At 38.7% G+C, this 23,116-nt stretch overlaps 1 protein-coding gene across 1 annotated transcript; it reads left to right on the forward strand.

Moving 5' to 3' along the window:
• The first annotated feature begins 18,290 nt into the window (after nucleotides 1-18,290).
• Nucleotides 18,291-22,104, forward strand: LOC102430225 (glucagon-like). The gene is made up of 3 exons (XM_014459836.1): nucleotides 18,291-18,382; nucleotides 19,849-19,923; nucleotides 21,852-22,104. The coding sequence occupies exons 1-3, from the start codon at nucleotides 18,291-18,293 to the stop codon at nucleotides 22,102-22,104; spliced, it is 420 nt and encodes a 139-aa protein (XP_014315322.1).
• Nucleotides 22,105-23,116: the final 1,012 nt, after the last annotated feature.

Raw genomic sequence — 23,116 nt, forward strand, 5'->3', positions numbered from 1 at the left:
ACAGCTTTTGAAGGCTTTGATAGTCTGTTCTGTCATCTTTGGGAGGTCTTTGATGTGCCTCTTGAGGTTTGGGAAATATCTAAATCTCTCACCATCCACATCTCTTTAAAAGACTTCCAGCTTCTTTTCAAAAGCCTTTATGTAACCAAACATAACATCAAGTGTCTTGCCACTTCCTTGTAATTTAACATTTAGGTCATTCAAATGTTAACAAAAATTATAAATGGAAGATTATAAGAGAGGGTTTCACGTGCCAGGAAAAGTTACTGGTGTGCCATGTTTGGCATGGATGTCAGGGATGGCCACCCTGTCCTAAGGAAAGTTTCATTGGGTATTACTAGGTCTCATGTAACAGAGTGGAGACACACACTCAGGATGGGCCTGGAAGAAGATTAAAACGTGAATCTGGAATCATTATTCTATTATCTCTGAATGAATGGTAACTCCCTTGCCCTGTCTTCATTGCAATTGTTTTTCTATTCCTGGGCCCTGACCTTGCTACCATTTTACCTCCAGCTTTGATACTCCCAATTGTCTTCAAGCTACATTTGCTTTTCCTAGCTCATACTTATCAGTAGTAACTGAAGGATCCAAGGTAACTGATTAATTGTTGCTAAAGCCCCATTCCCAAACTTTTTTTAATTATAGTTTTAATTAAATTTTTTAGTTTGAAAAATTTCAAACATATATATAAAGTAAGCAGCATCTCAGAGTAAAACGTTTCTAATCATCAGCCAGCTGCAATAATTCCGCCATGCTTATATTATTTATTCATTCACCCATACCCCTCTTTTAATTTTATTACTTTTTTTTCTTTAGTTAAAATTTACACAAATTGAAATGACAAATCTTAGCTACAGCATTTTGACAATCAAACATACCTGGGTAACACACGCCCCTTTCACAATACAGAATATTTCTGTCTCCAGAGAAAGACACAACCACAGTTCTGAGTTTTGTTAACCTTAGTTTTACCTGTTTTGTAACATCTACAAAGTGGTTCATGCAGCCTATAGCTTTTTGTGTCCAGCTTCTTTTACTCAGCATAATACAATGGAATTCATCCATGCTGCTACCAGTATGTTATTGGTTCCTTTTTGTTCTTATTGTTTAGTAGTCTCCCTTTGGACCAATTTCATGCCAAAATTTGTCTGTTCTTTCTTTTGTTGATGGATAGTTTGGTTGTTTCCACTTTTTAGTTCTTGTATATAAAGCTGTTGCAAATATTTTTCTTTATTGCTTAAAGTATTACAAAGGGTATTACATATGTGTCCTTTTTTTTTCCCCGCCCTTGACAATCCCCTGCCCCCCACCCCCGAGTGTCTTATGTCCATTGGTTATGCTTATATGCATGCATACAAGTCCTTCGATTGATCTCTTACCCCCCTCCCTCCTGCCCCCCAACCCTCCCTGGCCTTCCCGCTGCAGTTTGACAATCGGTTTGAGGCAGCTCTGCCTCTGTATCTATTATTGTTCAAAAGTTTATAATGGTCTTTATTATCCATGAATGAGTGAGATCATGTGGTATTTTTTCTTCATTGACTGGCTTATTTCACTTAGCCTAATGCTCTCCAATTCAATCCATGCTGTTGCAAATGGCAAGAGTTCCTTCTTTTTTACAGCAGCATAGTATTCCATCATGTAGATGTACCACAGTTTTCTAATCCATTCATCTACTGATGGGCACTTAGGCTGTTTCCAGATCTTAGCTATGGTGAATTGTGCTGCTATGAACATATGGGTGAATATATCCTTTCTGATTGGTGTTTCTGGTTTCTTGGGATATATTCCTAGAAGTGGGATCACAGGGTCAAATGGGAGTTCCATTTTTAGTTTTTTGAGGAAACTCCATACTGTTTTTTATAGTGGCTGCAACAGTCTGCATTCCCACCAGCAGTGCACAAGTGTTCCTTTTTCACCACATCCTCTCCAGCACTTGTCGTTTATTGATTTGTTGATGATAGCCATTCTGACAGGTGTGAGATGGTACCTCATTGTTGTTTTGATTTGCATCTCTCGGATGATTAGTGACTTTGAGCATGTTTTCATATGTCTCTTGGTTTTCTGAATGTCCTCTTTTGAAAGGTGTCTATTTAGATCCTTTCCCCATTTTTGATTGGATTGTTTATCTTCTTTTTGTTAAGTTGTATGAGTTCCCTATAAATTTTGGAGATTAGGCCCTTATCAGATATGACGTTGGCAAATATGTTTTCCCACGCAGTGGGTTTTCTTGTTGTTTTGTTGATGGTTTCTTTTGCTGTGAAGAAGCTTTTTATTTTGACATAGTCCCATTTGTTCATTTTCTCTTTAGTTTCAACTGCCCTAGGAGCTGTATCGGTGAGGAAATTGCTTCGGCATATGTCTGAGATTTTGTTGCCTTTGGATTCTTCTAGAATTTTTATGGTTTCCCGTCGTACATTTAAGTCCTTTATCCATTTTGAGTTTATTCTTGTGTATGGTGTAAGTTGGTGGTCTAGTTTCATTTTCTTGCATATATCTGTCCAATTTTCCCAACACCATTTATTGAAGAGACTATCTTGGCTCCACTGTATGTTCTTGCCTCCTTTGTCAAATATTAACAGAGCATATTGGTTTGGGCTGATTTCTGGGCTCTCTATTCTATTCCATTGATCTATATGCCTGTTCTTGTGCCAGTACAAGGCAGTTTTGAGAACAGTGGCTTTGTAATACAGCTTGATATCTGGTATTGAGATCCCACCTACTTTGTTCTTTCTCAGGATCACTGCAGCTATTCGGGGTCTTTTTTTACTCCAGATGAATTTTTGCAGAGTTCGTTCTAGATCTGTGAATAGACCGTTGGTAGTTTAATGGGAAGTGTGTTGAATTTATAGATTGCTTTGGGTAGTATGGACATTTTAATGATGTTGATTCTACCAATCCATGAACACGGTATGTTATTCCATCTGTTTATGTCATCCTCTATCTCTTTTTTCAACGTCCTGTAGTTTTCTGGGTAGAGGTCTTTTACCTCTTTAGTTATGTTTATTCCTAGGTAGCTCAATTTTTTTGGTGTGATGGTAAATGGAATTGTTTTTATAATCTCTCTTTCTGAAAGTTCACTATTGGTGTATAGAAATGCCTCAGATTTCTTGGGGTTAATTTTGTATCCTGCTACATTGCCAAATTCATGTATTAAGTCTAGTAGTTTTTTGATGGAGTCTCTAGGGTTTTGTATGTATATCATGTCATCTGCAAATAAGGACAGTTTTACTTCCTCTTTTCCAATTTGGATGCCTTTTATTTCTTCCTCTTGCCTAATTGCAATGGCTAATACTTCCAGGAATATGTTGAACAGGAGTGGTGGGAGTGGGCATCCCTGTCTTGTTCCTGTTCTTAGGGGAAATGGTGTTAGTTTTTGTCCATTGAGTATGATGTTGGCCGTGGGCCTGTCATATATGGCTTTTATTATGTTGAGGTATGATCCTTCTATTCCCACATTGCTGAGAGTTTTTATCAAAAATGGGTGTTGGATTTTGTCAAATGCTTTTTCTGCATCAATTGATATGACTATGTGTTTTTTTTCTTTCAATTTGTTTATGTGATGTATCACGTTTATTGATTTACGGATATTGTACCATCCTTGCATCCATGAGGGAAATCCTACTTGGTCATGGTGTATGATCTTTCTGATGTACTGCTGGATCCGATTTGCTAAGATTTTGTTGAGGATTTTGGCACCTATGTTCATGAGGGATATTTGCCTGTAATTCTCTTTCATTGTGTTGTCTTTACCTGGTTTTAGTATTAGGGTGATGCTGGCTTCATAGAATGAGCTTGGAAGTATTCCTTCCTCTTGAATTTTTTGTAGTAGTCTGAGGAGGATAGGTTTTAGTTCTTCCTTGAATGTTTGGTAAAACTCCCCTGTGAAGCCTTCTGATCCTGGGCTTTTGTTTGCTGGAAGCTTTTTGATGACTGCTTCAATTTCTTCCATAGTTATTGGCCTATTGAGATTTTTAGATTCTTCCTGATTGAGTGCTGGAATATTGTATATTTCTAGGAATTTGTCCATTTCCTGCAGGTTGTCTAGTTTGTTGGAGTAGAGCTATCCATAGTATTTTTTAACAATCATTTGTATTTCTGTGGGGTCTGTTGTTATTTCGCCTCTATCGTTTCTGATTTTGTTTATTTGGGTCCTCTCTCTTTGCTTCTTGGTGAGCCTGGCTAGAGGTTTGTCAATCTTGTTTATCCTTTCAAAGAACCAGCTCTTGGTTTCATTGATTTTCTGGAATTGTTTTTTTTTTTTTTTTTTGGTCTCTATGTCATTTATTTCTGCTCTAATCTTTATTATCTCCTTCCTCCTGCTCACTCTGGGGTTTTCTTGTTGCTCTCTTTCTAATTCTTTGAGTGGTAGAGTTAGATGTTTTACTACCATTTTTTCTTGTTTTTTGAGATATGCCTGTGGAGCTATAAACTTCCCTCTCAGGACTGCTTTCATTGTGTCCGATAGGTTTTGGATTGTTGTGTTTTCATTGTCATTAGTTTCCAGGATGTTTTTAATTTCTTCTTTGATCTCATTGGTAACCCAATCAATATTTAATAACATGCTATTTAGCTTCCAAGCGTTTGAGTATTTTGGGTTGTTTTTATTGTAGTTTATTTCTAATATTATGCCATCGTGGTCTGAGAAGATGCTTTTTATGATTTCAATCTTCTTGAATTTGGGTAGACTTTGCTTGTGACACAATATGTGGTCTATTTTTGAATATGTCCCATGAGCACTTGAGTAGAATGTATATTCCGCGGCTTTGGGGTGAAGTGTTCTGAAGATGTCTATTAAGTCCATCTGATCTAGTGAGTCATTTAGGATTGCTGTTTCTTTGCTGATTGTTTGTCTAGAGGACTTATCCAGTGATGTCAGTGGTGTATTAAAGTCCCCTACTATGATTGTATTGTTGTCGATCTCTCCTTTGATATCTTCCAGGAGTTTTTTTTATGTATTTGGGTGCTCCTGCATTGGGTGCATATATGTTTACCAGGGTTATATCTTCTTGTTGTATTGATCCTTTTAGTATTATGAAGTGGCCTTCCTTATCTCTGGTTATGGCCTTCACTTTGAGGTCTATTTTGTTCGATATAAGTATTGCTACCCCAGCTTTCTTTTCCTTTCCATTTGCCTGAAAGGTATTTTTCCATCCCTTCACTTTCAGTCTGTGTGAGTCCCTTCTACTGAGGTGGGTCTCTTGTAGACAGCAGATATATGGGTCATGTTTTTTTATCCATTCAGCCACTCGATGTCTTTTGGTTGGAGCATTTAGTCTGTTTACGTTTTAAGTTATTATTGAAAGGTACTTGTTTGTAGCCATTTCTTTTTGTGTGTGGCTGTTTTCTTTCTGAGCTTTTTATTTCTTCTTTTTACACCAGTCCCTTTAGCATTTCTTGCATGGCTTGCTTGGTGGTGATACATTCCCTTAGCCTTTTTTTGTCTGTGAAACTTTTTATTTCCCATTTCAATTTTCAATGATAGCCTTGCTGGATGGAGTATTCTTGGATTCAGTCCTTTGCTTTGCATCACTTTGTAGATTTACGTCCATTCTTTTCTGGCCTGATGTGTTTCTGTTGAGAAATCATTTGATAATCTAATGGGAGATCCCTTGTATGTAACTTTCTGTCTCTCTCTTGCAGCCTGTAAGATTCTCTCTTTGTCCTGAACATTTGCCATGGTAATTATGATGTGTCTTGGTGTGGGTCTTTTCGGGTTCACCTTGTTTGGGACTCTCTGTGCTTGTGTGACATTTTTCTTCCCCACCTCAGGGAAGTTTTCTGATATTATTTCTTCGAGTAGGTTTTCTAATCCTTGTTCCTCTTTCTGTTGTTCTGGCACCCCTATTACTCGTACGTTGTTTCGATTCATGTTGTCCCAAAGCTCCCTTAGGCTCTCCTCCTGTCTTTTAATTTTTTTCTCCAATTGCAGTACAGTTTGGGTGTGTTTTGCTTCCTTGTCTTCTCATTCACTAATTCGGTCCTCTGCTTCTCCTAGTCTACTGTTGATGCTTTCAATGGTGTTTTTTATTGCAGCTATATCGCTCTTCATTTCTTCTTTGGTCTTGCATAAGTTATTCATTTTTTCATCTGTTTCTTCTTGCTTCTTGCATAAGTAGTTGATTTTTTCATCTGTTTCTTTTTGCTTCTTGCATGTGTTGTTGATTTTTTCTTCCATCCGGTATGCATGCTAGGACCCTTATTCTGAGTTCTTTTTCTGTCATGTTGCATGCCTCTGTCTCACTTAGCTGCTTTTCTGGCTAGTCCTCCTTTTCTTTCTTTTGGGGGTTTCTTTAACTACCCATGTTTGATCTCACTGACATATCTAGATGTTGAGTTGTTCAGTGGCTGCTCCCTGGGTTGCAGTGGGTCCTTGGGCTGTGGTTGCTCCTTGGGTGGTTGTGGTAGTAGCTGCTCTTCAGTTGGCAGCAGCTCCTCTGCTGTGTGCTGTTCACAGCTGTGGTGGCTCTTCTGGCTTGTGTGGGGAAGCTTCACGTACAGCTGCTGTTCCTCAGACAGAGGGTGTGGTGATCAGGAGGCTGCTGTTGCTTGGATCGCACCAAATACAACACAACAAGGCACAACGTACCAGGCACTGAACACGAATGTATTTATGATATTAATAACCCCAAATAAAGGTGGCCACCCGAGCTAAGAGAGTTAGGAGAAAAGGAAGAAAGAAGGGAAAAACATAGAAGAGAAAAAAGAAAGAAAAAAAAGGAGTGCAAAAATGAAATTGGAAAAAGGGAGGGGAAAAAAGAAGAAAAAAAAAGTAAGAGAGAAAAGAGAATGAAGTAGAAGAGGGGAAGAGAATGCCCTGACTGGTTTGGCTCAGTGGATAGAGCGTCGGCCTGCGGACTGAGGGGTCCCAGGTTCAATTCCGGTCAAGGGCATGTACCTTTGTTGCGGGCACATCCCCAGTAGGGGGTGTGCAGGAGGTAGCAGGTCGATGTTTCTCTCTCATCGATGTTTCTGACTCTCTGTTTCTCTCCCTTCCTCTCTGTAAGAGATCAATAAAATATATTTTAAAAAAAGAAGAGGGGAAGAGACTATTTATATGAGGAGGAAACTCCAATAGAACCGCCACTAATCCCAACAAATTCCAGCAACAGATTCCTGGAGATGAATACAAACAACCAATAGTATCAAGCGACACAAGGGAAAACAGAAGCATAAAAATAACCAGGGGGGGCGGACAAAAACATAAAAAGAATAAGCAGAATAACCTCACAAACAATCAAAAAAAAACCAATAGACTCACAATCAAGCAAACAACAATAAAACAATAGAGAGAGAAAAGAAGAAAAATAAAATTTGGATAGTGAAGAAAGATAAGGGAGAGGTGTATAAGGATTTAGAGCAGGAGATTGGAAATAGGATATATAAGTAGGGTGAAATTTTGACAGGGGGTAAGAAGAATAGGAAAAATCTAAAGCTGGAGTAGGGTAAGAGAAACAGGACAACAAAAGGGAAAAAGTGGGGAAGACGGTTTTAGCACAGAGGCAAAATTGAGGTAGAGAATAATGTTGCTAAAGGAACAATGAAAATAGAATGGAGAACATTAGTCCCAAAATAAAATAAAGAGAAAATAAAATGACACTTTAAAAAATGGTAAAATTGCAGCAGTAATAATATTGGTTAAAAATAAAAATGTAGTAATTAAAAGGGTAAAATCCGGTGATGAAAAAAAGAAAAAAAAATGGTTTCTTAGTTAAAAGGTGAAAAAATAATTAAAAATACAAATAAAAATGTGCAGTAATAAAGGTGCTTCAGATCTACTCTTCTTTTTGGCATGCCAGGTATTCAGGAGAATGATGAATTTCCCTCTGATACACTGTTCCTCCGTGTTGTAAGCCACAGTCCTGATTTTAAGGCAGGCCGTATTGGTTCCCCAGACTGCCTTTATCTGTGTTTACAGAAGAGTCAGTTCATGGCTCTGCCTCTGGGTGGCAGTGTGTCTGGATTGACCTCCGAGGCTATAAGTACTCTCTGACCAGGAGTTCTCTATTGTACCTGAACCAGCTCTGCCCAGAGCTGGTTCCCCAGTCGCCACTCCCAGCTCTGTTTCCCAGGCTCCCCAAAAACAAACTTGCCCTACAGGCTCTGCAAGTGACCCCAACTGGGTAATCCCATGCACTGGGTTGAACAATTAAATGCACAGATTTAAGAGAAAGTGTGTAAACAAGAGCCTGGGAAGATGTTCGAACTCGCAGGGCTCCACCTTCCAGATCTGCGCAGAGTCTCTGCACATGCTCTGGCCCCTGGCACCAAGTAGCAGGCAGACTGGCAAAATCTGAGGCTGCCCCTTTGCATCCAGTCCAACTATGGGCTTATTTGTAGTGTTCCCTTATGCCAGTAGCCCTGCGGGAGCCATTCCCCACTTGCGGGTCACGCTGGCCCCAATGGCCACGGACTTTGTGGGGCGCAGATTCCCCACCGCTCCCCCCCCCCGCCGCGTGTGCGTTCCTCTCTCCAACCTAAATTGCAAACCGCACCTTTGGGGGAAGTCTAACCTTTCCGTGGGGAGAAGCAGGGCTCTTCTGAGTTCATGTAATCGCGCTGCTTGAGAGCCTTTGCCTCCAGGTTAGTAGCAGATCTCTGGATGCCGGTAACAGCCACTCAAGATGGCGAGGTCTCCTGGCAGATCCGGTGCCCCGGGGGAGGTTTCAGCCTCAATCTCTAACTGTCCCCTTTTTCTAGGAGTTCTCAGTCTTTCCTGGCTGCAGACTGGCTCTCAGCTGAATCTCCTCTGCTTATTCGGGCTGTATGTTACCCGTTTCAGCTGCTCGCCCTTATCTGCTCCGGGACAAAGCACCTACACGTCCATTTAAACCTCCGCCATTTTCTGCAAATATTTTTTTAAATTAAATCTTTATTCTTCAGATTAATACAGTTTTTCCTCTTTTTTTTTCTCCCCATAGCTCACCTACACCCAGTTCCCACAGCACCGTCTGACCTTACCCCTCCCACTGTCCTCATCCATAGGTGTACGATTATTGTCCAGTCTCTTGCTGACCCCACACCCTTTCCGCCCCAAGAATAGTCAGTCCATTCCCTTTCTATGCCCCTGGTTCTATTATATTCACCAGTTTACTCTGTTCTTCAGATTTTTTATTCACTTGATCTTTAGATTCACTTGTTGATAGATATGTATTTGCTGTTCATAATTTTTATCTTTAACTTTTTCTTCTTCCTCTTCTTAAAGAATGCCTTTCAGCATTTCAGATAATACTGGTTTGGTGGTGATGAACTCCTTTAGCTTTTTCTTAAATGTGAAGCTCTTTATCTGACCTTCAATTCTGAATGATAGCTTTGCTGGATAAAATAATCTTGGTTGTAGGTTCTTGGTATTCATCACTTTGAATATTTCTTGCCACTCTCTTCTGGCCTGCATAGTTTCTGTTGAGAAATCAGCTGACAGTTGTATGGGTACTCCCTTGTAGATAACTGACTGTTTTTCTCTTACTGCTTTTAATATTCTCTCTTTGTCTTTTGCCCTTGGCATTTTAATTATGATGTGTCTTGGTGTGGTCCTCTTTGGATTCCTTTTGTTTAGGGTTCTCTGTGCTTCCTGGACTTGTAAGTATATTTCTTTCACCAGCTAGGGGAAATTTTCTATCATTATTTATTCAAATAGGTTTTCAATATCTTGCTCTCTCTCTTCTTCTGACACCCCCATAATTCAGATGTTGGTATGCTTGAAGTTTTCCCAGAGGCTCCTTACACTATCTTCATATTTTTTGGATTCTTTTTTCTTTTCTTTTTTTCCAGTTGGGCATTTTTTGCTTCTTCGTATTGCAAATCTTTGACTTGATTCTTGGGATCCTCTTGTCTGCTTTTGGATCTGTGTATATTATTCTTTATTTCAGTCAGTGTATGCTTAATTTCTAGTTGTTCTTTTTTCATATCCTACAGGGTCTCACTAAATTTATCGGCAGTTTCTGGAAAATTCCTGAAAAACCTGATAGCCGTAGTTTTGATCTCTATATCCAGTAGTTTGCTTTCCTCCATTTCTGTCATTTGTGATCTGTTTCTTTGTTCCACATTTTTTATGCTTCCCTGTGTTGGTAGAGTGGCTTTCTGTGCTAGGTGTCCTATAGGACCCAGTGGCTCAGCCTTCCCAATTACCTGAGGTGGACACTCTTGGTGCACCCCTTTGTGGGCTTTGTGCACAGTCTTGTTGTAGTTAAGCCTTGATTGTTGTAGGTATCACCCGGAGGAATTGACCTCCAGGCCAATTGGCTGGGAGAATCAGCTGTGTCTATGGTGGGAGAACTTCTGTGCTGAAGACACCCTCATGGGGCAAGACTTGCTTCAGTGGGGCTTTGTTGCTCACTGAATCTGCCCCCTGAGTGTGTCCCTTATGGATTTGAGGAGTTGTAATCTTGATGGTCCCACTCTGACAACTAGGTACACTGGCTCTTGGATCTACGGAAGTACTGATTTAGCCTCTACCTGAGGCTATCCAGCAGGAGCTACAAAGAGATCTGCAAATTCCCCTTCCTTCTTTGGGGTTTGGAGGTGCCCAGATGAGGCCTAGCTGTGAAGCAATGCAAGCTGCTATGGGGCCTTGGGCCTTCTCTTGGAAGTTCTGGGTCTGTCTGGCCCAGCTGCAGTTGTTAGGTAATTTTCAGATTGCAAAGGGCCAGGGCATTCATATGTAAAAGCCTCTGCTGCAGCTTGGGTGGGGCGGGGTCTCAGGGAATCAACAGGGTAGAGCAAGCAGCTATGGTTGATCCTCAGTCCTTCCCTAAGGGGCCCCATGCTTCAGTGTCCCAGTAATCTCTGCAAGCACCTCTGAGAGAAAGCCACCCCCGAGTTCCGAGTTCTGCCCGCTGCCAGACAGTCCAGTTTCTCCCTGTATGAGTCTGGGTCCCCAGAGACTTTCCGGAACTGGAATTCAGAGCAGTCAGGGGCTTGTGACTCCCTCTGATTTTAAAAAGACAGCCGCGTTCTCAGCTGCCAGCCCTTTCCACATGCACCTCCGTACCTCTGCACTCCACCTCCGCAGCTCCTCTGAGTCTCAGTGTGCTTTTCTTTTTCCTTCTGGTTGTAGAATTTCCACTCAGCCAGCCTTCCTGTAGTTCTGGATGATGTCCGTTTTGTCTTTTAGTTGTATATTTGAAGTTGTTGTGGGAGGCAGCAATTTCCGGTGTTTACCTATGCTGCCATCTTGGTTTCTCTGTTGTGGATATTTTTTATGAGGCTTTTTGTGGGTACATGTTTTTATTTCTTGGATAAAATTAAAATTATGAATCAAAGTGTAGTTGTACCTTTAGCTTTAAAGTTTAACCTTTTCCCAAAGTGGTTGTAAATAGATTTTTGGGGAGGGGGTTAAATTGATAATTAAATTAAATGGCCTAGAAAATCCAAACCTCTTAACAAGTATATGATGAGGAGTATTATTTCCTCCTTGTTCCCATCTAACCCACTGCTTCAAACTACAGGAAAACACTTTCCTTAGTTTCCTGTACATTCTTGTCATTTTTAAATACAATTATGAGTAAGTTAACATAGTTGCCCCTTTCATCTCCTCCTACCAAAGGTAGCGTACTATCTATCCATAATGCATCTCCCTATTTTCCCTTAACAACATAACTTGGTGTCTTCCCATATTGGTGAACAAAGAGGTTGTTCTTCATTCTTTTACTAAACACTGCACTATTGATGGTCCCTTGGATTGGTTCTAAACTGTTACTATTATCCACAATACTGCAATGAAGAACGGTGTACTGACACCATTATATATACATATATGATTAATTTTCAGAATGGCGCTTTAGCATCAGTAGACCAAGGGTTACAGTTATTTATAATTTTGATACTATTTTCAAATTTCGCCTCCAATCATTTGTGACATGTTGCACTCCCATCAATCTTGTCCATATTCTTGCCAACAGAGTACACTGCATACCTGGATCTTCACCATCCTCAAACATTTCAACCTAAGTATCCTTAACAGCTAAGGAAAACAAACATGAAAAAACCTCACACACCACGATTTTGTGAGGTGAGGTACTAAGCAGGACCAGCTACATAATTTGGAGGCCAGGTACAAAATCACATAATGGAACCCTTGTTCAAATCATTAAAATTTCAAGATACTAAGAGTACAGCATTAAGCCAAGCATGGAGCCCTTGTAAGCATGTGTCCACATGCAATGGCACCGGTCATAAGCCCATGGATGCTATCCATGCTCCAAAGCATCATAATAAAAAAAAATTTCAATAATTACCTTATTTTATCTAATATTGTGTAAATTTTTGCAGTCTATTCCATATATTAATTGTGTTTTATATTACCTTTATAAAATTAAATTGACCTTTCATATTGAGGTCAAACATATACTGGCTCAGAACACCAGGCACCCCCTTTTAGCCTGATCAGAAAACTATAGGTGACGTCAATCAGAACTTCCCTACTTCCAGAAAAGCTTTTTAACACTAGTCATAAATATAAGGCCACTACTTTTCTTGACTCTCATCTAAATAAATTACTGCCATGATGGCAATTGGAGGCTGGTGTTGGGACAATATTGGAAGATCTATACATTCAAAATGCACTTGATGCTTGTCTTAATTTCTCATAATGCAATGTCCGTAAGAGCTTGATTTGCCCTTCCTAGAACTGTGCGCTATATAGTGGGGTTCTTAATGCTTCTGTTTTCTCAGAATGCTTATCATTATGGTGTGAAGCACCCCAAGAATCAGTGTTGATGGGCTGGAGATGAAGCCAGAGGAAATTTCCTGGAAGAATTTGGAATCATCACTTCTAAAATAGAAAGCACGTGGGGTGGGGGGAAAGAGACAAGTTTTCGTGAGATATTGGGAGAGGACATTTACTGAGATGCCAGATGTTGTGTTGGCTTAATATCTTGATATCTTATATCTTTACATCATCTGCAGAGCTCCCTCATTAGGACTGCTCCATAAGCAAGCAGCACCTGAAAAGAAAAGAAAAACAGAGACACAGAAAGAGAGAGGCAAAGAAACATCTACCCACATGGGCAAGTAACAAAAAGTAGAACTGAATGCCAAACAATAAACTGTAGCCAATATACTCATGAGGATCAGGGCAAGAGGGAAGCACAATTTGATCATATGTTAAACTAAATCACACTCTCATGCCATTACTGCATTTATGTGTTCATCCAGATGGCCCTGAGTGTCACTGTTCTCTGCTCTTTTGCCCCCCCTGCTGGCAGTGCCAAGAGGCAGTCCTCAGGTCAAAACTGTAGCAAGCACCAGGGAGGAGGTGGAGAAATGAGATGGTGTTTTATGCAGCTGTGCTTCACAAACCTTAATATGCTTATGAATTGCCTGGAATCTTGGTAAAATGCAGGTTCTTATTCAGTAAGTCTGGGCTTGGCCCAGAGTCTACATTTCTAGCAGGTGATTCCGGTCCATAGACTATGCTTTGAATAGCACCGCCTTCTATCATCAGAAATCACCAGCATGGAAACCCCTTCCTGAGGTTTTCCAATTTCAGGTAGGATTAATCCCTATGGCATGTAAGTAGTTCTCTACCCAATAGTGGATCCAATCCACAACTGACAAGTTTAAGTACATTGGAAATGTTCCTCCAGTTGTATCAGTGTTTTACTTCTGTATAAGTCATCAGGTTCATCACGCTGCTGATGATATTAGAAGATTGAAACCTAATTAGAAAATGTGGTGATGGGTTTGTCACATAGAATTAGATTTTTATTTTAGAAGGGTCGTTGAAGCCACCCTCTCATTTTACAGTTCCAGAAGCTGAGGCACAGGGCGCTGTGTGACTGGACCACAGTCACACAACATGTTGACAGCAGCCAGACTAAAATCTAGTCACACTTACACAGTCCTCATGCTGTCTGTCCAGTCACTTCCTATATTTCTCTTTGTCTAAAGTGATCTGACTCATAGCTGCTAAATCCTATAGATCATTGAAGTCCTAAGTGGCAGATGATGAAGCTCAAAAAATACATATGATAGCATGATTGTATCTTGTCCTTTTGTAAATTAGTGTCCAGCTCTCTTATCAGTAGAATTAGCCTTTAAATATCCATTAGAAGGAAAAAGAAATACTAAACCCTGTCTTATTAGCATCCCCTATCTTGGATGTTTAATCCACATTTTGCTTTATCCTTCTTCTGGACTCCTATTTATTGCAATAGAACAGTTTAGGTTCGAATGAATATTCTTTAAAATTGCCCCCAAATAAAAATTAATTTCATATAGTGTGGATGAGAAGATTACTAACCATGTTTTAAGTGAGTGATGTATTTATTTGGGGAGATGAAAGGATTATATTCAGATAAATTCATCATAACTAAGTAGCAAAATGGAAAGCCTTGTAAGACCCTTAATTGAGGCCATCCTCACAGAAAGGTTAGCCATAAAATAAGTAATTTCACATCCGCAGCATCAAAATTCACTTCAGAGTGAAGCATAGTAACCTCCATCTTGGGTAAAAACTGCTGTTTCAAATTTTAACCCTGATATTCTGGCTTCTGTAAACATTTGCTTGTTTAAATAATAGGGTAGTTAGCCTAAGTGACTCCATTTTGACCTCTGTTTCCAGAATAAGACCTGGAAACTCACATAAATCACCCCATTTTGTTGCCGGCCCCCTTGTGGTTTTACAAAGGCTATTGTCCTTGCCTGAGAACCAGAGCCCCAAAAATGCTTTCCCTTGACTCAGTGGCTCCAGGAACTGAAACTATAGATAACCTTTAGAGATAGGTAACTTTGCTCAATTTGGCTTCTGTACAAACTGCTTTCACAAGGTAGTTCCACATTCCAACATCTAGCAGGATGTGGTTTTTGCCTTTATAAGCTTGCTGCTGTACTCACTCAGGACTTCGAGATTTGGAGAGAGCTAATGCCCCCTTGTAGCTGCTAGCTTTTGAATTGAAGACTCCTTGATTTGATTCCGTGACTGAAGCGTCCTGTGTTCGACTCGCGGGGTCCATTACAACAAGAGTTCATCAGCAATTTTCATACCTGATTGGTGAGTGAAAGGTGAGTGTCCCAAATGTCCTTTCCATTCCTCAGGAATTAAAAAAAAACATGAGAGTAAATAAAGTTTCCTGGCCTCTGAGATCCCACCCAGTGCAAGGGTAGAATGAGATGAGCGAAGGGAGTGGGCGAGTAAAAGCGTTTGTAACAAAAGCCCATTACTTACAGAGGAGAAATTTATATTGTCAGCGTAATATCTGTGGGGCTCAGCAGCGCTAGAGAGTATATAAAAGCAGTGCGCTTTGGTGCAGAAGTACAGAGCTCAGGACACAGCTCATCTCCAGTTCCAAAGAGGGCTCGCTCTCTCTCCACCTGCTCTATTCTATGCCTGATATCAGAAGGTAAGATTCCTATTGAGTGATTGTAAGACTGTCTATTCTGATTTGTTTATAGTTAAGTATTTTTAAGGGGATAAAGTAAGAATTCTAATGTTGTTCTTTCATCTTATACTTTTCACTAATAATACACAGGGTAGAATTGAGTTGAAAAAAGTGATACAAAATATATTTACATAAACGTCAACACAGTGAAGCCGCAAAATGAGTCGGAAAACTAATTCACTAAAAAGATATGAGGTTGAAAGAAAAACAAAGATTCAAATCAATGAACTTGATATAAGACTTAACTGTTATGAGAATTGTGTTTTTAAAATAACGGTAACATTTTAAGTATATAAATATTTTCCTTAGATTTGATTAATGTGTCTATCACTTTGAACAGAAGGCCCCTTTTACAATCAGCAGAAATGTGTCCATTAGAGAGGCTATAATAGCAATTGCTCCTTACCAGTGAAAATTTATCATTTTCTAAAAGAGAAGAATCAACATCATCTTTCAAATATTCAAATTTCTGATAACTCTATCAAAAACTCAAAGTCCATGAAATCAGCTGTTTGTAAATAAGACAGCACATTTGGTGCAGTAAACTAATCAATTATTGGAAATTGTTTGAATGGAGCTGAGAGAAACCGCCTATTAATAATTGTCTACTATGTATTCAGGGGCAATAGGAATAAATAAAATGTCTAAAATGCCCACAATATGAAATATAATGTTAGTAAATCTATATAGAAACAAAATCAGATGCTCTAAAATACCTATTTAAGCCCTTGGGGACAAAGAATAAGTTTACAAAGATCCTCAATGGAGTAAATGATCAAGTGGTGTGTTTTCCTACACATACCAAGGACCTATGAGAAGAAATAAGCTGATCAGTTTTAAAAAGTATGTATTTGACCTACAACACCAATACATTTAGAGATATTATATAATGCCACCTTTCTTATGTCTAAGATTAATTTTCTAAAAGACTTCCTACACAGATAATGCTAGTGTTCCCATATTTTCCCTTTAAATTTGAGTGGAAATGTGTGGTTTTTACAAAAGTACACATTCTCTCCTTAGGCTATCTGAAGGATGTGGAGGGGAGTAATTGGAAATTCTTCTATTATTGAATAAGATTTTGAATCTAAAATAATATAAACATTTGCTTCCTCAGTAGTGGCATTCAAACAATTAAACTTATTCTCAAAGTTTTTCACAATTCTATAAACTTAAAAATGAACAAATGAAATTTTAAAAATCAGTTTCTCTCTCAGTAGAACTCAACTCACTGCCTGTAGAAGTCTTGGATCATTCACTACTGTTTCCCCCTCCAATGGCTCCCATAGCAGCAGAACAGCACATGCTTTAAATCTCCCTCCATATAGAATATAGTGAAGATTTTGTAAAACCTTTAGGGACTTTGCATAGAAGAAATTACTTGGGACTCGTTGTTTTTGCAACAGTGGTGTAATTCTAAAATAAATCTTTGATTTTTTTTAATTCCGGAAGGCATGAATTTATAATTGAGATGTATAATCAGAAGACACTACCTACATATATGGCAACATTTCAAAGTTTACGACTAGATCAACCGAAGCATAGCAAAATGCCAAATTAGTAATTTCATGTTGATGAATGAAGAAGGGAGAATATGTAATTACTATTATGTTGCTTTGTTTAACTAACTACTTAATCTAAAGAGACTTAAATTTCAAAGAAAAAAAATACCACTGCTGGTATTCCAGTCTCCATGTTTTAGTGCCAAAGCTAGACAGTAAATATGGCTAGGATGTTAAAGAAAAGATTGATAGTTTGAAATGATAATATTTTTAAAATCCTTATCAAACCAAATGCCATTTGCTAAAAATACTCATTCAAATTATTTATGGATAAACATAATCAAACTTGGATTGAAATCCCCACATCTCACAGAAACATGGTGGGACTTGAGTAGTAGAGAGAATCCATGACAAATGCTGGACTTGAGGTTTCTATTCAGAAAATAGAGGAGCTTGCCCTGTGGGGATCTTCTGCCCCAAATTCATTTTAGTTCCCACCTTACACACTGCCTCATCATGCCTTTGGCCTCCTGTGGCTTCATGGGGCATCTGCTTGTGGTACAAGGACAAGCAACCAGGTGTATCCCACAACTAGGCCTAGGGTGTTACAAGCAGTGAATGACAAATCTTGGACTAAGTCCAATTATGAAACAACCTGGGGACTTCTGAGACTTCAGAAACAGGCATTAATTTCCATTATGGCAGTGATCTCTTGAGTTTCTTACTTGTTCAAGTTGCCAGAAGCATTTGTTCTTGTTGCAAATTGCTTGTCTTTAAAACCATTTTTTCCCTTTAATTTAGAACAGGTCAAAGCACCCTAAAATACCTCACCTCTGTTGGCTGCTTTATAATTACAAAGTCGAGACCAAGTTATACTATTTAAAATATAAATGAATAATACATCTGAACCGAGAGCTGGTATGCCAAGTTGTAGCCCAAGGCTGCTTTAAGATGGTTGAAATGCAGTATAATGTAAATGCTTGAAAGTGAAAGACTATTAATTCAAAGCCAGACTGATAGTGAAGGGGGTGGCATTATGGATAAGGTGACATTCAGGCTAACCATATGTAGCATATCATCTACAGTGGGTATCTTAAATGTTTATCATTGACATTTTTAATTCTAAATCTGAAAAGGAGCCTTCTAATTATTAACAGAAGTGTCCTACATTAATGAAAAACCTTAAAGGTGGTACACATTTTTTAAATTCTTTTTTTTTTTGCCACCAAAAAAGAAATCTGGGGGAAAATATAATCTACTTTTAAAAATATACTAAAAATAAAGTAGAATTTTTTAATAATATTTACTTTATCATAATTAAATCAATTGAGCCTGACATGTTTAAATATGGTTGCCTTTCTCCCTCCCCCAACCTCTCCCACTCTCTGTGCACCAACAGGCAGCAAACATGAAAAGCATTTACTTTGTGGCTGCATTATTTGTGATGCTGGTCCAAGGCAGCTGGGAACGTTCCCTACAGGACACAGAGGAGAAGTCCAGGTATTCCCTTTTTTGACTTGAACAAACATAGCACGATGGTTATAATACAGTCTGTGAAAACTATAATTTGTGAAGCGGTCTCAGTAACTGAGAGTAAACACTCAGTACAATTTTAAAAAGTTTAAAATATCATTGTGATAAAGCTTTTTCTTGAGTATAGATCAGAGTATGGTGTTTCAAAACCAAAGGAGTAGGTTATGTTGGAAAATGTGTTACATGGGAAATTATAGCTTGTTGAAATCTTCAGCTGATCCTATCTATCCATTCACTACTCACACACTGCATAGTAGATTATTTTAATTATTCACACCAACTTTTTCTTTTTTGTTCCTTTTTTAAAAATAACACTGTTTTTTACTAATTGTAAAAGTCATACATGCTCATGATACAAAATATGCACAAAATGTTATGTAAGTACTGTATATAGCATATATCTCAGATGATTATACAGCTTCATATTATGCCTTTTATCTTAGCATTGTATTCTTAGCTCTTTCGTATAGCATTACAAATACCTATTAAATGTACGATATTTAATAGCTGCATACTATTTCATCTCATCAGTGTACAATATTTATTTAGCTATTCCTCTTCTATTGAACACTTGAGTTCTTACATTTTCCTACAAAGAATGCTACAAATAACTTTTCTCCCTACATTTTTTTTACTCTTCCCTGAGGCTAGATTTTTGGTTCTAAAATTACTGTGTCAAAGGGTTTGAATAAGTTTAAGTATTTTATAATATCTTGCCTGCTTGCTTTCCAAAAAAGTCATACACATGCACACTCCGCTCAGCCTTACAGAAATACTCCTTTCATAATACCTTCCCCCATATTTAGTCTTTGCTATTTTGACAGGTCAGAATAGTATCTCAATTTTATTTCTGAGTATTAATACTATTGAATATTTCTCCATATTTGCCATGGCAAACAACTGTTGATTACTGGCATGTGGACTGTCCACCACACAGTTTAAAATTAGCAAGTGGGATTTTTCTTGGCATTCTTTAAAATTTTAATTGTCTTTCTCTTTCATCATCAGCTATCATGTAACCAGGTAATGGAGCTACATTTTTATATTGGCACATGCAAACAAAATTCAGAACTCAGATCAGCTGCCCAAATGATTTGAGATCCTTCACTTTTTTAAAATAGTCAAGCCATTGCTCTCTTCTATCATTACTAGCAGAATCATAAGTACATTAATTACTTAAAAAAACTATTTATTTAATCTTATTTCAGTAAAGAGGAAGCCAGTTAAAAATCTGCTCCCAGGATTTAGAATCAGAGTGCATTCAACTCTAACAAAACTCTGAGATTCCCGTGGCAAACAAGGTGTCCCTCATATCAACTGAAATGCTCAAGGCAACTGCCTTTCAATTTCCTGTGGTCTTGTGTTTTCAAGGTGCTTCTTGAGTGAGTCCACTCAAGAAGAGACTTTGTTGCACCAATCACCTTTCTTCGCAGCTCGTTCCCAGCTCCACGGACAGACTCGCTCAATGATCTGCATCAGATACATAAAGAGAAGCGCCAGGAAAGGAGGTATCCCTTCGGTGGAAAGAGAGGAAGGGTCATCACTGATTTTCACCAGTTTGGGAATTCCGAGTGTCTCGAGGATTTCTTTTCATGGCTGACGCGGCACCAAATGTGAGCATCTAAACCTAGCCCCAAATTTGCACACAAATGTGTTACGTAAATATGTTTAAAATATCTCCTGACTTTCATTATGTTATTATGCTCATCAAATAGGGCGTATAAGCTCTTTCAGCTTTGATGTTTTCAAGGTTGGTGATGCTATCCTGCATATTATGCCTCTGAAAGTCCCACCTCTCACCCTGACAATGCCTTACCCACCCTGTAATGACACGTAGATTTTAAATCATTTTCCCCACTGTGGTCTTAGCAATATTTACTCTCTTACCCATTTTCTATTAAAATTGAAAGCTGACTTTTTAGACATGAACTGTGAGGAATCTATTTTTTGACCAAAAGATAAGAGCAAATTCAACATTCCCTTGTAGGGTTCAAACTCATGACTGTAATCACATTTAAAGTAACCCCTAGCCAAGGTAATCGTGGTAAGGAATGGAAAGAGATGCAGTCATTTTCTTGTAGAATACAATCCAAGATACACATTTAAAATTATAGCCTGGCTGCACCACATAAAGAGAGAAGAAGGCAAATAAGAGCAAAAGCCCTCTGTAAGGCATACATTTTATTTTATTTTATTTATTTTTTTAAAAAAATATATTTTATTGATTTTTTACAGAGAGGAAAGGAGAGAGATAGAGAGTTAGAAACATCGATGAGAGAGAAACATCGATCAGCTGCCTCCTGCACATCTCCCACTGGGGATGTGCCCGCAACCCAGGTACATGCCCTTGACCGGAATCGAACCTGGGACCTTTCAGTCTGCAGGCCGACGCTCTATCCACCGAGCCAAACCGGTTTCGGCAAGGCATACATTTTAATGTTGGATTTTCGTTGACAGTGTTGGGTTTTACAGTGCATGTAGGCTACTGGGGGAAATCTTTCACAAGGGTTTCACCGAGAGGGTGGAATTTCACAATTTCTTTGGAGAGTGGCCCACAAGGGAAGGGAGTTGTGCATCCAAAGTAGCTGAAGAAATCTAAATATCAGGATAAGGACATAGATTTGCCTGGAAAGAGAGAGAGAGAGAGAGAGAGAGAGAGAGAGAGAGAGAGAGAGAGAGGAGAGAGAGAGAGAATTAATGAATATGGGTCAGCTGGAAAAATTGGAGAGACAGAGTGGTATACCAAAAGTTGTTCAAGTGGAGGGCATGACAGGAAAGATGGTGGTCATGGTCAGAGCAGACACTGGGAGAAGTCCCTGTTAGTGACTACAGACATGGCCATTGGTGAAATAAGAGAAATTTGGAAAAAAAGAAAACAATTATCCTCATTTCTGGAAAGGGAATGCTACAATTTGGTAATATAATGTAAAATAATCCTCACTCTCAGGCGGTTTCTGTTGTGTGTTTAAGATGAGACCTTCCAGGGTAATAGATGCGGGAGGGCAGCTGGTCAACCACCTACACAGATCACATTTGAGGATGATGTGGAGTCAGCATCTTAGCTTTCCTCACTGCTGTCCCATCACATGTTTCCTTTCATCCATTATCACGTGGTTCTTTTGATGACATTTTGAGATGGTCCCTAGCTTTCCCTTGACTCACTTAACTATGTCTGATCCCATAAGTATTAACAAACAGCTGCCTTGTCTGCAAGCTGCATAACATATTGGAGAGTCCACATACACTGAGGCAGAAGTAAATGCAACAGTAACAATCAATGGCAGGGATAAGCAGAAGAGGTGGAAATGGGTGTGCTGAGTGGGCCAATGCTCCCCTTAACTGCTATTATCTCTCGCCCATCAACCGTCCGTTCAGATACTTCATGTAGTTTCAGGACGAGTCTCCTAACTACCCTCATCTCCTAAATCTCCCTCAGTCTCTTCAACCCCAAGCTGCCACTACTTCCAGGTGAGAACCATATTGCTAAAGAGTCAGATCTTCAATATACTGTTCACATTTCTATCAGGAATGGCATTGCCAAACGTCATGATGAATTTGAGAGACACACTGAAGGGACCTTTACCAGCAATTTAAGTTCTTATTTGGAAGGCCAAGCTGCCAAGGAATTCATTGCTTGGCTAGTGAAAGGCCTAGGAAGGCAAGAGTTAAGTCTGTACACTCTTATTTAACTTTATTTTTTATTTTTGCATGATGTTGAAAACTTACACTACAGTTATCCATTTATTGACTTGAGTTATAGAAGCAATTAGTATAGTCTCGCAAAGTAAGGAAATAAGTCCTATTGGTGGGAGACAATCTACAAGAGTTTAATGTTTTATCTGTAGTAGCAAGTATTAATGATAGAGTCAGACAGGTGGTATTTTTATCCCACATTAGAGTTGTGTTATAATGAGGCTATTCATTTGTCAATCCAAGACACGTTTGAGAAGAGGGTGCTATTGAGAAATACATCAGGATGATAAGCTTAAACTAGAAAAACTAGGGATGAGGAAAAAAGAAATAATGCTGAAAAATTAAAGTTTGACTTTAAGTATTTACATATAGGATCAACATATATTTGTGTTAATGTTTAGCTAATAAACTGATAAAGACTGAAAGGTATTAAACTTAAGATGTTTAATGAAATGACACTCAAAATATAAATATTTTGAGTGCAAACATCCATATATTTAACAACATCCCCATTTTTGATGGGACTGTCCTATAAATAGCCATTAAAGTTTCACAGCTGAAAATGAGACTAAGCCCGTTAGGTACCTTCTTGGATCTTACCACAACCAAACAGACCCCTGGACCGTCTCATTTTCTCTTGACCATTTTGATTGACATTTGAATTATGAGAAGCGGGAAATTCATGTTCAACTCATTTTTTTGTGAAATTTAAAGCAAGCTTACTGAGACTTGGAGAAATCTTAAGACAAAAGGGATTGTATTACTATTTAGCTAATAACCTGATATTGTCACTGCTTTTTTAAACATTGATGACCCAATTTACAAAATCAGTGGTAAAATAGTTGCTTATACTTGAGGATATTTTATGATATTTTAAAGGGGTGCCAAAATGCTGCCAATTAAACTAATAAAGACAGAAAATCTAATATAAAGTTTAATCCCTTAATACTGCAAGGCTGTTCTGATAACCACTAGTTTTACATTTTTCTGAATTTTAAACTGACTAAT

This window comes from Myotis lucifugus, unplaced genomic scaffold (assembly GCF_000147115.1).
Source record: "Myotis lucifugus unplaced genomic scaffold, Myoluc2.0 scaffold_116, whole genome shotgun sequence".
Lineage (NCBI taxonomy): Eukaryota > Metazoa > Chordata > Mammalia > Chiroptera > Vespertilionidae > Myotis > Myotis lucifugus.

Excerpts from the sequence above, each read along its gene's own strand:
- LOC102430225 (XM_014459836.1), top strand. The coding sequence starts at position 18,291 with ATGAAAAGCATTTACTTTGTGGCTGCATTATTTGTGATGCTGGTCCAA. Across the intron at positions 18,383-19,848 it reads GACACAGAGGAGAAGTCCAG|CTCGTTCCCAGCTCCACGGA; the intron begins GTATTCCCTTTT and ends CTTTCTTCGCAG. Across the intron at positions 19,924-21,851 it reads GAGAAGCGCCAGGAAAGGAG|TCTCTTCAACCCCAAGCTGC; the intron begins GTATCCCTTCGG and ends AATCTCCCTCAG.